General features: G+C 34.8%; 3 protein-coding genes across 4 annotated transcripts; all 3 read left to right on the plus strand.

The window, feature by feature from the left end:
- Positions 1–40: 40 nt before the first annotated feature.
- Positions 41–1,790, plus strand: LOC149724773 (TBC1 domain family member 20-like). Its single transcript, XM_089892088.1, has one exon. It carries the CDS (start codon positions 41–43, stop codon positions 1,184–1,186), a length of 1,146 nt encoding a protein of 381 aa, XP_089748214.1. The 3' UTR covers positions 1,187–1,790.
- Positions 1,228–6,986, plus strand: LOC149724774 (ELMO domain-containing protein 2-like). Of its 2 annotated transcripts, XM_089892089.1 has the most exons (7): positions 1,228–2,019; positions 2,681–2,807; positions 3,521–3,650; positions 4,186–4,260; positions 4,489–4,616; positions 5,053–5,186; positions 5,918–6,986. In XM_089892089.1, the coding sequence occupies exons 1-7, from the start codon at positions 1,629–1,631 to the stop codon at positions 6,070–6,072; spliced, it is 1,140 nt and encodes a 379-aa protein (XP_089748215.1). In that variant the 5' UTR covers positions 1,228–1,628; the 3' UTR covers positions 6,073–6,986. The 2 variants fall into 2 exon arrangements, with proteins under 2 accessions (XP_089748215.1, XP_089748216.1); XM_089892090.1 differs by lacking the exon at positions 4,186–4,260.
- A 994-nt stretch (positions 6,987–7,980) lies between these two features.
- On the plus strand, positions 7,981–13,846 carry LOC149724775 (complement component C6-like). Its single transcript, XM_089892059.1, has 11 exons — positions 7,981–8,262; positions 8,520–8,738; positions 9,049–9,196; positions 9,560–9,710; positions 10,084–10,222; positions 10,740–10,851; positions 11,246–11,381; positions 11,508–11,698; positions 12,447–12,575; positions 13,017–13,180; positions 13,478–13,846. The coding sequence occupies exons 1-11, from the start codon at positions 8,155–8,157 to the stop codon at positions 13,679–13,681; spliced, it is 1,701 nt and encodes a 566-aa protein (XP_089748185.1). The 5' UTR covers positions 7,981–8,154; the 3' UTR covers positions 13,682–13,846.
- Positions 13,847–14,800: the final 954 nt, after the last annotated feature.

Below are 14,800 nucleotides of genomic sequence, written 5' to 3' on the forward strand. Positions count from 1 at the left end.
GCTTCTGTCAAAAATATGAGTTCATTTTAGTAAAATTGAAATGAGTAGGAATGTAACGAAAGGAAAACACCGATCCAAGCGAGCTGAAATATTGAAAGCACTCGATCAAATTCCAGTGGATATAGTGCAGCTCCGCAAACTAGCCATTGCTCCAGAAGGTTTACTCACCAGTGAGCTTCGTGCCCAAGTATGGCCCTACTTACTTAACACTGTAAATCAGGAGATAAAAGCTCCGGAAAACATCCGACAACACCCAGAGTTTCAACAAGTCGTCTTAGATGTAAATCGTTCCATGAAAAGATTTCCGGCCGGTATTTCTGACGAGGAGGTATCTGAATTACAAGACCAACTTACAGATTTAATTCTCAGTGTTTTAACTCTGCACCCTGAGCTAAACTATTACCAAGGCTACCATGATATTTGTGTTACCTTCCTCCTAGCATGTGGGCCACAGTTATCATTCAAACTTGTAGAACGATTATCCACACATCACCTAAGAGATTTTATGGATCCTACCATGAGCAGTACAACTCATATTCTTAATTATTTAATCCCAATACTTGATAAGTCTGATTCAGAGCTGGTAAAATACATCACTAAATCAGAAGTAGGTACAACTTTTGCAATCAGTTGGCTTATTACCTGGTATAGTTACGTTCTTCATACCCAGGATGAAATCGAGCGTTTGTATGATTTTTTTCTATCTTGTCACCCACTTATGCCAATTTACTTTGCTGCTCAAATTGTTTTGCAAAGTTCTGAAGACATTATGGCGGGGGAATGTGAAATGTCAAGGGTTTATCAAATCCTTACACAATCTGCCCGAAAACCAAATCTACCACTTGAAGAGTTAATCAGAAAGTCTTCAGATGCATTTATCTTATTTCCACCTTCACACTTGGCAAGAGAAGCTGCTGAATTCTACAAAAACAACCTAGCAATTTCAACCTTTTGCGACTATGCTTTAGTAGCTCGGCACGAAACACCTGATACAGTGCTACGTAGGCTTGGTATTTATCCAGAGGACAAACTGCCCAAGGAAAAGGAAGTTGTTTCAAGTTCTCCGAAAAAGAACTACTGGAATACTGCACGTACAGCTGTTATCGCAGTTAGTGGCGCAGTTGGTGCTGTTGTTGTTGCTGCCTCGGGATTAGATTGGGCGCCAGATTTATTCAACTTTCTTTAGTGCATTGCATCATCTTATTTATTTGTTTGTTTAAAGTTCAGATGAATTAAGTGCTCATTGTGCAATAGAACTTCTAATCTTCATTATTTGGCTGTTGAGTTTTTGAAAAGGTTGCCAATTCTGTTATATAGTAGAGTGGGGGAAGGCAGGTCACATTTAGCAGTATTAACATACTGCTAAAAAAAAATGTGTTTTAAATTAAACAATAACAACGCTCTATGCAAGTCGTAAGGATAAGGTTTTGTAATTCTTTGAATGTTCTTTGTTTACCAAAAAATGAAACGAGAAAATTCCTACCCTACTATATTCTTATTAACATTGTGTTACTCTTAAAGATCTTATAAATACAAAGAAAATTTCCATAGAAATTTTATTTATTATTTTAAAAAAAGGTGACATATTTATCGTTACCCCCTATTGGTTCAAAATAATTTATGTTACCATGTATATAATTAAAATTCAATCTGTTTTCTTAAATTTGCATAGGCTACATACCGATCAAATGATCAACGGTGCTTGTTTTCTCTCCCTTCTACCTTTTGCAATATCCAATATTTATAGTTTTGTTTCTTTCTTTGCAAATGTTGCTTTTCTTGCAGGAAAAGTTAGAATTTCCAACCGAAAAATAATGCCTGAACATGCTACTAGTACTGGGAGAAAAACGAGACGTATGCCTGTCCAGACGCAAGCTAGTATTAATTTAATTGACCTTCTTTATAAAATAACATTGCTGCGTTGTTTTATAAAGTGGATTTTGAGACTTGTGACGGGAACTTGTGAATTGCAGCGAATCACACAGAAATATAAGTCTGGTGTTTGTACTGTGAAAATTGGTGAGTAAAATAATATTGCAGTGGCAGCATTGCATTGTATTTGTCTTGTTGTTGCCTAACTTTTGTATCAAACTAAAAATAGCATGATTTTCTTTTCATACATGTTTTAATTCTGACAGTAACTGGCTAACTGCTGGTTTTGACAAGTTATTTAACATTAAAATTTGAAAAAAATTATATTTTTATATCCAATATGCTTTAAAATGTTTACAAAGTCCGTACACCAGTGGTACTAAAATGTTCTTGCACCATTTTATTAAACACCTAACGTCTGTGGCCCAAATATTTAAATAACCAAGATATGCTGTAACAGATTTTGTTACCAGTCTGTAGTAATCTGCCTATTATACAAACAAGGCCATGGGCAGTCCTGTTCATGCCCCTCCCCGTACAAAAAGTCCTGTACTTCGTTTAGAAAACTTCTGCGTTTGCCATTTGGAGATCTACTTTATAGTAGGGTGGGGGAATGACCTGTAGCATGTAATAACAAAGTTCCAAATATCGTGATTGTGTTTTAAAAAAAAATAGTCTGTGGGAGTCGTGATAATACATTTTTATTCTTTGAATGCTCTTTGTTTACTACCAAAACGGACAAGAAAATAGAATAACAAGATCTTCCTCGGTCCTACTATATTTGTATTTATTTTGCTTCTACTTGCAGAGGAAAGTTTGCAAAGATCAAAATTCTCTGAAATTCGTCAAATGATTGAAGTTGAACCTGAAGATATAGATGCAGCAATACAACAGATTATCAGCCTCAAGAATATTTCCTTTGATGCAAATTCCAGGTAGACCATTTATTTAGATTAACAAATACTAATCAGCAGTTTTGGTTTGGACCATTAATTTTAAAATAATAAATAATCATAAACAGTTGTTAAGTGTATGATATGTTGTATATATATATATATATTACATTTAAATTTGTATCCTGTTTTTGAATGTGCTCCAGTACTTTTTAGAACCATTCGGAATCCTCTAATCTAGTTAAGCCTATCTATTGAGATATAAAATTTTTGTCTTAATAAATGGCACCTTCTATATAATGTAAGGTATATAAAGGGATTGAGGCAGGCTGAGGGAACAGGGATTTAGGCTGAAGCCCCATTATCTATTAATGAGCACCTTATTTTTTTAATATGAACAAAAGTGACTTCATCATATGAACAAAAACCATGGAAAACTTTCCAAACTGTAGGGAAACAAACTGTAGGGGTTGCCAAAGTATAGTCTACCAATTTTACATAAAGAAAGTACTGTAGTATAGTACTACATAATATATATACCAGTATACCACTAACTATCAGTATCAACCATACACGGTCACAGAAAATTTCTTGAAAAAAATGGTTGCAAGCAAAAAAATGGGAGGCCAGCTGTAATAAACCACTGGTTGCATTAAGGTGGCTGTGCAGCACACGAATTACGGATACTGTGTACAGCTACCTTTACAATTTGAAAAACTATGAATTTTTAATTAAACCAAAATCTTATTTCTTAGGTTTATTTCCTGTATGAAAGTTTGCTTGGAGCAAATACATGGATATGATAGTTTGTTTTGCACAATCGAAGAACTAAGGGTTGAAACTTATAATTCCTGTAATGGGGATCATGAAGCCTTGTTATTAAAGGTGAATTATGGTTTAGTAAATGACTAAATAGGAGGCAGTAGCGCAGCAAGGAGGGTTGGGGTTGAGGCACTGTTAAAAAATGTTTTAGTAAATTGAACCCCCCCCCCCTATCTTTTTTATATTGAAAAATTGAAAACCACCCTATCCTATGGTTGAATGGCAAGCAGTGTAACCATAACAACAGTACCAGTAGTATTAAAACTTAAAAGTTTACACATGCAACTTTACCAAAAATTTAAAAAATGGATATAACGGTGTATAATTTAAGTATTTTTATGCGGAGTGGAGTTATATTATGAAAAATGTTGTTTTGAAATTTCTTATCACATCCTGTGATTAAATCGTATAATTTACAAAATATGGTACGTCAACAAACAATAGGAGGGATAATTGATGATGTGTACTGATAACTGAATACTTATTATTAAATTTTGATTGCTAACAGTAATTTATATTCGGGTATTTCTAAACTTTAAAGGCTTGTTACAAGGTCTAATAGCTTGGTTAAAATATTTTATTAATGCTAATATTTTAGTTATGGAATCTTTTACAACCTGAAAATGCTTTGAAAGAAAGAGTGTCTCGCCAGTGGGGGGAGATTGGGTTTCAGGTAAAAAAAAATGATGTATTTTCTACACTTATAAGTAGACACAAAGTGTGTAAAATGGACAAGCCAGAAGCCATGTCATATAACCACTGTCGATACCCAGCACGCGGGGATAAATAAGTGTCATATTTTAAACATTGAAATTTTGTAACATTTGTTGGTACCAGTTAGCAAATTCATCAGGTAAGTTTAAGTTTTATTTCAATTTGAATTGAATTGATTTGTATTTAGGGTACGGATCCCAAGACTGATTTTCGTGGTATGGGAATGTTAGGGTTGAAAAACTTGGTGTATTTTGCTGAGGTTCATAATGAACTTGCTCGAAAAACTTTGTTACATTCACACCACCCTCAGTATGGGTAAGTAGAAGAATTTAAAATGAAATAAATTCACGAATCTGACCCTGATTTGGTGCTCATAGAGTTGAACAGTTCTTGTGTAAGAAATACAGTAAGGATCTGGTGTTACAAAAATGTAACAGACAAAATTCAAGTCTGTAAAACAACTTTATATTTTACCAGGCAACAAGCAGCATTTTTTCAATAATAACTGAAACAGAACAATAACTTAATAAATATTTTTTAATAAAATGCAAAACATAAATCACATTTCAAAATCTAAATTCAGGAGCTGTTTTAACTAAATAATGAAAATCCAATATAGCTTCGATCTTGTGAACTGTTATCCAAACTTGGATTAATTTTTCGGCCAAACATTTTTCATGCCTGCATAGTTCCTAATTGCTTAGAAATACATAATCTGTGACACTATTATATCACATTCAATTTTCCATAGGTATTCATACGCCATCGTAGGAATAAACTTGACTAGTATGGCTTATGAATTCATGTCGTCTGGCTTACTTCGAACCCACTTTTTTAACACTGTACATGGCAGACCAAACGTTAACCATTTCAACGAGGTTTTCAGTGAGTAACTATTTGTTATTAAATTGCCAGTTTGTTACTATAGGCGTATTACTGTACAAATATTTATTTTATCCACACTTACACTTTTGTTATTTTATTGATTTTTTTTCTCTAACATATTGTTTCTAATGTTTACTAAACTTGCAAAAGAAAGTGCCACAAATTATGAATGGTTAAGAACCAAACCTTTATAAATTTCCCCACTAATTTGCCCAGTACTGACTAAAATAAGATTAAGAATATACTCTTTAAAGGGTATTACAATTTTGTAAATAAAATATCCTAAACAATAGTTATAACTTTTTAAAAAGAGGGAATAAAATAACATTCAGTAATGAAAGTTTGCCATTTAAGTTGAATTTCTTCATGCATAATGTCAAGTTTTGTCTATTTTTGCCGTTAAAAAAAAGGTTTTATTTCATACCTGCTCATTATGCTTATAAATTATGTATAACTGCTATTTAAAGGAGAATGCAGTAACAATAACTAAACCAACTGTTTTGTGTGCCAAAAATGAATTTATTTGGTGGAAAAGATAGGACACAAAGAACATTCAAAGAATTATAAAACCATATCCTTAGGACTGTCACTTCCTTAGACCGTTGTTGATTGTTTAAAACACGATCAGGATATTTGGATATTATGTACTAAAGGTGTCCCGTCTTCCCCCACACTACTATATTAGTTATGTTAAAAACTCATAGTAATCATGCTATACTTGTTCACTGCAGGTTATCTGATGTTTGAATTTGACAAGTTTTGGATGAAATCTGAGCCTGAAAACGTCATGGAATTCAGCAGAATAAGGGACGAGTTCAACCAAACTGTTGAGGCTGTTTTAAAATATGTGCCATCGGCAAAACTATCTTTAGACAATTCAAGTTAATTTGATTTTCCAAAAACAAGCCCAGTTTTTGAGGTCAGAATTTTTTAGCATCTCCAAATTTTGTATATGGTAGGATATTTTCGAATTTTGTATTTCCATTTTAGTTAGTTAGTGTTTGGCATAGGATTTTCAATGCTTTCTTGCCAATTGATAAGGGCTTTTTTAACAGTCACTTTTTAACTGATAGCTCAGAAACATCTATTTTAAATGGCAATTATTTTTTACCAAAGTAGGCATGCACGCTTGCATTAGTGATCTAATATTGCTGCTACCATAGTAACATCTAAAGAACCTTTCTCGATTTTAGCTATTTGCGTTAAAAGTATCAGTTATGATATTTCTACATTCCTATTTCTGCATTCATTCCTTTAACTTTCCAAGTGCCGGCATATTTAACCTTATATAGCATTTATATATCTACAAGTAGCATTGTAATAGCAGATACAAACATATAACATCAAAGCATTATATTCTTGTTTCTGTATCTACCTATTTTGAAACCAGTATTGTATGTGAGTTTACTTGTATGTTCTTGCGGAAAATTTGTTATTTTGGTGATGCTAGTTTTTGCCCACTTTTCTGTGTGTTGTTATATTGTGTATAGCAGGGTGGGGGAAGATAGGACACTTTTAGCAAATAATATCCAATATTCTGATCAGGTTTTAAACAATTAATGACGGTCTATATGGGAGTCGTGGGGATACGGTTTTATATTTCTTTGAATGTTCTTTGTTTACTGCCAAATGGGACGAGAAAATAATATAAAAAGATGTTCCATCTTCCCCCACCCTACTATATATTATTTCATCTGGTGTAAAGTATGTTTTTAGTTTTCTAACTATTTCACTTGGTACTCAGTTGTTTGTCTTCAAAGTGTTTAAGTGATGTGCAATGAATGGAATATCAAGCTAAAAGTGTAACTTATTTATCCCAGCAACCTAGACAGTCCTTATAACACGTGGTTCTGTTTGTTACACCTTCTGTTCGCTTACTATTTACCGCGTATGTAACTTTGTGGAAATTTTATTTTTTCGTCATGTGTGTATTTTGCCCACACAAGTAGCAGCGTCGAGCCTCGAACGTGTAAACTCTTGGTTGGAAGCGGGCGTTGTAACCGCAGCATAGGTTACAGTGACGTTTTTTCATCCAGCCAGAACGTATAAGAATTTATCTAAACGCAGTTTTGTTCAACAGTGGTGTAAAAAAAAACGAATTAATGAGACAAGTTATTTCACATGGCGTAACGATAGTTGGTATAACACGGGCCTCATATTTAATACACCTTATGTCATGAGGTATCACTTGCGTAACTTAGTAAAGTTTTTTTTACAATTAAGCTGCCAATTTAGACAGTCTATTATTCAGTGCGGACGCTTCTGGTCTAGTGCTGTAGTTAAAAACTAAAGGTAAATCGACGATTTGAATTGTTTTGTTTTTTTATTGTTAGAACGTTATAATATAATCGTACCCGCTTCTAAAAACTATTTTTTATTTATACTGGCTCGCATTTCGAATCTTTTATTAAAAATTACAAATTCGCATTAATACGGTCCAATTTTCCTACACTCGCATGTTAATAAGCCTATAATAATGTGTTTTTGTTTATCAACCCGTTTTCTAAGTAAACATGTTTTTAATCCAAGAAACATCTAAACTGGAAAGTCCAAATACGCACGTAGGAAACTGACTTTCCTGTTTAGGAATAAGCTTACACTGGAACAAAGTTTTACGGCATCTGAATAATCGGGATCGAATTCTAAATTTCCGGCGTTTGACGGCAGTTTGATTGCAAGTACATGTTAACGTCGTGTTTTGGCGCCTAAACCGAAAGCAAAGTTTCATTAATTTACACCCGTGTTGACACACCGATCGTTTCTCGGATTTACCTCAGGAAATATGGTCTAGTTTCAGTCACGGAACTACTTGACTGGAAATTTTCGGCAATGCAGCAAACGCTAAAACTTGTTTGCGTTTTTTGGTTGATGTAACTTCTGGAAAAAGGCGAGTAAGGTAACCGTGCCCTATAAATTGCACCGAAAATGGATCGACAAGCATTAGAATTACCAGTTTAAGCATTACAAAATGAGGCTTAGCATACTCTTCTGGGTGATTGTGTTATTTGTGGCAACAACTTCAGCTTGGAGAAGACGCCGCAGGAGAAACCCGCCACCAGCTCCAGTGCATTGCGCGGTAAGTTTTAAAGTTTGGGTCATAAAAGTGTATTTACAATTAAAAACTTCAAACATTATTTTATTTAACTTGCTTGGGCGTTTTACAGGCGGCGACATAGACGAAAATACCTTGCAACCTTACAAAAAAACGACTTGCAACTTTACAAAAAAATGACTTGCAACTATAATATGTAAAAAATACCCTACTATACTATGCAAATTTTATGTAGGGCCTATATACAGATATAATACGCATGTTTTGTGGACATTTGACAGGTATCCGGGTGGACAGGCTGGAGTGCTTGCAGTGTAAGTTGTGGCGGTGGAAGTCAATCTCGTACTCGAGGAATCACCCGCAACCCAGCCCACGGTGGTAGCGGTTGTGGTGCATTAAGTCAGTCAAGGTCGTGCAATCGACATAAATGTCCAATACATTGTCGGTGGGGTAATTGGGGACCGTGGTCGGATTGCACGTCATGTTCTTATGGAGGAAGGGTGAGACGTTTTTAAAGTCTGAAGTTTTGAATGCATTATTGTTTTTTTATTATTATTTTATCGTTGGCGACAATCGTTGAACCACTTGTTATATATAAGCTATATATACCTCGTGATCGCTTGGGAATTACTATGTGAGTGAATGTTTTAGTTGTTTATCTTTTTGTTGGAGCAATAACTGTTACGTGTTTGTCCAATAACACCCACTTCGGGTATTATCGCGCCCGCTATTATTTGAATACAATTCCAACGTTCTAACCACGGCGACCTATTTTATCCGTGTTTTATTAATTTTCTCTCACCCCCACAGAGTCGAATGCGTAATGTCACAGTCGCAGCAATGTTCGGTGGAAATAGATGCGCTGGCTTGTCCAAAACTACTGATTACGCGTGTGTCAGTAGTGATACATGTCCATACGAAGTCGAATGCTCAAGTGACGCATTCGCATGTGGTGACGGTAAGCCTTTTGTTTTACTAAATACGATTCTACATTTGATGTAGTATGTAGTAGATTGGGGTAAGATGGATTATGTTTTCAATCTATTTTACTGTCCCATTTATAGCAGTAAACAAGAAATAAAAAATGCGCACTCTCGAATAAAGATGTGCAACTAGCTCTTGTCTAAAATAATTTTATAAAGTGGGGTGGGGCAGGAGATGGAACACCTTTTCACTCTATTTTCTCGTTTCATTTGGTATAAGACACAAAGAACATGCAAAGAATTATAAAACTCCAGTTCCATCTTTCCCCATCCTACTATATATTTACATTAACACTATTCTGCAGCTTGTAGCAACAAGGCTGACTTTTATATTCCAGGTCTGACTTGCATTCGTACAAATCTCCAATGCAATGGTGATGATGACTGCACTGACTACTCCGATGAGCTTGAGTGTAGCGAGAGACATAGACGGCCATGCGGAAGTACAACTATGAGCGAAATACCATACGTTGATATTGCCGGGTTAGGGTAAGTGTCAGAGTTTTTGCTGCTCATATAGTTGCATATATACCTTTATTGTTGTGTAATTTCCGAAGTCGTGACACAGTGGTTATAGCGTTTGCTTCTACCACAATGAGTACGGGTTAGAGCCTCGACGCTACCGCCATTGTGGGCGTGTGTGTGTCTTTGGGCAAGATACTTAACGACAATTGCTACAGGCCAGTAGATTTTTTTTAATTGTCAACAATACATTGAAAGAAATAAAAATAATATTAGTCGTCACCACAAAGTTACATAATATAAGCACGCGGTGTATAAAACGGGACATTTGTGCTATTACGGCTGTCGCTGCCCCGCCACGTGAGAAAAAAATAAGTTACATTCATTTATTTTTTTCCAGATATGACATTACACTAGGAGAGGAGATCGGAACGATTCTAGATAATCGTCAATACGCGGGAAGATGCGACAGAGTTAGAAGCGGTGAACACGAAGAAACATTCCGTAAACCGGCAAACATGCAGTCGTTCAGATTTCAGGTGATGCATAAACATTACATAGCATGGTAGCATGGGGGAGGATGGGACACCTTTTCATTCATTTTCTTGTCCCATTTGGCAGAAAACAAAGAACATTTAAAGAATTATAAAACCGTATCCTCATCGACTCCTATAAACCTTTGTTAATTGTTAAAAACATGATCAGGATGTTTAAATATTATGTGACAAAGGTGTCCTATCTTCCTCCACCCTACTATACAAAGTGGAATGGCAGTTACTTTTTTGGCATAAACTTCAAACAAATAAGGGACCATATACTTCAAGTTACCATTAACTTGGCTATAATATATGCCCCTATCCAGGTGTTTGGCGGGGCTTGAGATTTAAGCAAACGTGTATTAAATTTAATAAAATGTGTATTAAAAAAACTGTTAAAAACTCTCTAAATTTTAACTAAAAACTGGAATAATTTTTCTCATGCAAATCTGTACATAGACTACACCATACATTTCATTCATCACACTATACAAAGTTAATATTTTACTATTTATTTTAGTCTCAAGCGACCTCCTCCTTTACTGCCATTTCTTACCAAAGCTCAAAAGGTTTTTACGAATCTGAAAGAAGCAACATGGAGAGAAAACTGCAAGCGTCTGCGTCGTTTTCATGTAAGTATAAACAAGATATAGAAACTGTTATAGTAGAGTGGGGGAATATGGGACACTTTTAGCACATAAAATTTAAATATCCTGATCGTGTTTTAAACAATTAACAACGGTATATAAGTCGTGAGAATACAGTTTTATAATTCATTGAATTTTGTTTGTTCACTTCTAAATGCGACAAGAAAATAGAATGAAAAGGTGTCCCATCTTTCCCCACCCCACTATATTGCACATGTCCGGCCGCGTGGCTCACAGGTTAGATCGATTGCGTCGTAATAATCGATCAAAATATACCGGATTTGATGCTCGTTGCATACTATTATGAATGTATGTTACCACCGCCCTAATATATAAATAGCACCAAACCACTTTATTTATACCTTTAACCCATTACCAGTTAGCGACATGTTCGGCTTGAGCGGCAGTGCAACCAAAACAAGAAATTCAAAAACTTTGCGAATTATTGACCGAGGAACATCAAGTGATGTTAAATACTTCAGAGTTTTTGGTGAAATCACTTTATCCAGATTCAGGTGAGACAACTAGTATAATTTATTTTTACATCTAACAAATGAGCATGAATGATGTATACAAGCCTTTACAAAACGTGCCCATTTATTACGGCTGTACTCTCCTGTTAAATTTGCATTTTTTTATAGGACCATTCGAAGATCGTTCAAATTGTCCCACTCATTCCGACAACGGTTACTAGAACTTCCTCAACATTACGATTATGCCAAATATTCGGAGCTCATAGCAGATTACGGAACGCATTTCTACTCTTCTGGTGTGCTGGGCGGACGGTATGAATACATCTACAGGTTTTCTAAATCGGACCTTGCTCTATCAGGTGTGTTTCGACAATTTTAAACTAAGATTCTACCCTATTTTTTATTACAAAAATAGCATAGAGCATTTCCTTACATTTCTCTTTTTTTTCTTTTTTAATGCAAAACATAACTGCGATAAAAATAGGATGGGAATCTCAGATACCGAATAAACCAGTCGGTCGCGGTAACTTATAGTTACCGGGTCTGTGTAATATTATTGGGACTGTAATATCATTAATCACTATGTATTTGTTCAACCCGTATGTGCTAATGTAATTATACCCAACAGGGATATATACGATATAGCTGTCACGTTATAATATTACAACTTTGATTATCTTTTTTCCCATCTTTATAATATTAACAGAATTATATAACCGTAGCTCCGTGATTGTAAGAATGTTGTTTCTACTAGAAGTTTAACTTAATTAAAATAAATGTCTCGTTTGTCCGCTGGGTGTAGCGACCACGCTTATTTTCTTCCAACTAAATGTAAATATGTTTTTAACTGTAAGCGTGTTTTAACAACTGTTGTTTTGTCGCTATATCCTGTCTTTTCGCTTAAAATATTTCTAAATCTTCGCTACCGTAATGAAAGAGACAAATAAAAGTTATTATTATTATTATTATTATTATGTTGTAAACCTAATGAAAATATGGTTTTAGGTGCTAACGAATCTCATCGTATAGTACCATATTATTTACTCTTTATGTTAAAATCTACTTCCATGCATTTTTAATATGTCGTTCATATCGAATGATTTTCAGGTTTAACCGATGAAGAACAGAAGAACTGCTTGACCACTGAAACGTCAATGAAATTTTTGAAAGGTTTCTTTGGTGGAAGCGGGGGGACAAACAAGTGTTCAACTAATGTATTGTCTCGTCGGTATAACGGTAAGGTGTTGTTATTGTAGAAATATATACAACTCGATAATGATCTATTTAACAATATAAGCTATACTGTGTTTACCTAATGCATTTATCAGAAGAGGCGTATGCTTGGAAAAGTTTGAGCACGTTGAGCACGTAATAATTGAGCACATATTGCTGGCCATATGGATCCTTTTTAGTCGAACAGTTGTTTTTATTCTTTTTATTGTCAGTCATTTTTGCACATATCGGTTTGCAATTCTCACTACTATTGTCTTATACCACTTTTTAATCCAAACAGATATAATGTTATGTCCATGTTTTGTGTAAGTTTTCTCCCTATATTATCTTAGGTTTGTACGCGTTCACAGTCAACACAAAGTGTATGAAATAAACACCTATTTTACAACTATAACAGCTGCCCCGCGGACGATAAAAATAGCATTAATATAAAACTCTTTACAGGAAGTTTCGCCTTGGCTGCAAAGGAGGCAATATCAAATGTGATTGGCGGACAGTCTCATACAACTAGTGCTCTTACTTTCTACTCCAGCAACGGACCGAATACGGCTGCTTACGAAAGGTGGTCGAGATCCGTCAGAGTTAGCCCTGCAATCATCGATTTTATGGTAGGTGTTTAAACAAGACCAAGTTAGCATAGATTATTTACTGCTGGAACAAACTAGTACTGTTACAAAAGCTAATTTTGTTTTGGTGTATAACATCGATCATCTTCTGATGTTGTAGCGGTAAAACGAAATTCGTTATAACACCGGTGTTTTGTTTCGAAGATACTATGTTATAACTTTGTTAGTACTTTCTGCTTGCTTTTTTATATTCCTCTCAATTTAAACAACTTGGTGAATGTTAAATGATATCATGGTCATTTAAAGTTCGTTTATTTATTGCTAAATATTTTGTTCCAGTTAACTCCGATGTCATCGGTGATACCCGATAGAAACAAGCAAGCTAACATGGAAAGAGCGTTGTACGATTACTATGCCAAATACAATGCAAATAAATGCACTGGCCGATGTGAAAACGGTGGGAGAGCCGTAGTCGTAAAGGATGGTAGTGAATGCAAATGTTTGTGCACGCCTGGTCATTCTGGCCCGTCGTGTCAAAGTTGAGAAGATGTTTAATCCAGACTGCTCTAAGTTCAATCAGTTTCAACACGGTTTATATACTGGACTTCATTTTTATTGTCGTATTAATGTCTGCTATGTGTAATTCAACTTGTATGTTGTGCTGTGCGTGTTTACATCTGTATAAAATAAAAAAAAATTTTCTCAAAATGCGTTTGTGATTTCTCCTCGGGACAAAATGTGTTTCAGTTTTTCAATTACCACGAACTTAACTTTGTGGTTTTATTTTTATTTTATTTAATATTTGATGTTACTCTTTTAACTTTGCAACTAAAATGAACCAAGTTATAACTTATATCTTTGGGTAAGATGGGATACTTTAGGCTCATAATATCCAATGTTTTCCAATCGTGTTTTAACAACTTGCCATTTCAGATTCGTGTGGTTACGGTTATGTAATTGTTTAAAAGTTCTTTGTTTTTACCAAATTGGAGGATAAAGAGAACGGAAATTATCATTCTACTCCAACTTATATGCGATAACTACGGCGTGATTTTATATTTTTGACCTATATAAAAACAGAATAGTTATTTAACAATAAAATGTCAGATAATTTAAAGTCTTTACATATAAAGAGTGGAAAAGATTGGACACCCTGAGCACATAATATTCAAATATCATGATCGTAATTTAAACTAACAACACAATTAACAACATTCTATGGGAGTTAGGAAGATGCGGTTTTATAAATTTTTGAATGTTCTTTGTTTACTACCAAATTGGACGAAAAATAAAATGAAAAAAGGGTGTCCTATCTTTCCCACCCTATTATATATTTTACCCCCTCTCCACCCTACCATACATATATATATTCACGGCGGGTAAAAACACTAGATTTAAGTTAAAACAGACATAAAATGTCCCATATAATCACGAAAACAATAAAGATTAACAATAAGTAAACAAACAATATACTTTGTACATAATCAACAAAAATTCAATGCTGTTTTCTAAACCTACATGGTATTGAAATTTATTAGACTGATTACGATTTGCACGAATTAGCTTTCGTATAGGCATTGCACGTCAGGCTTCTCGTTCTCTTGCAATGAAACTTTAATACGTGTGATTCGTCACGAAGTGGCGCGTGCACACCGAAACTAG

The sequence above is a fragment of the Ciona robusta genome, chromosome 14 (assembly GCF_009617815.1).
Source record: "Ciona robusta chromosome 14, ASM961781v2".
NCBI lineage: Eukaryota > Metazoa > Chordata > Ascidiacea > Phlebobranchia > Cionidae > Ciona > Ciona robusta.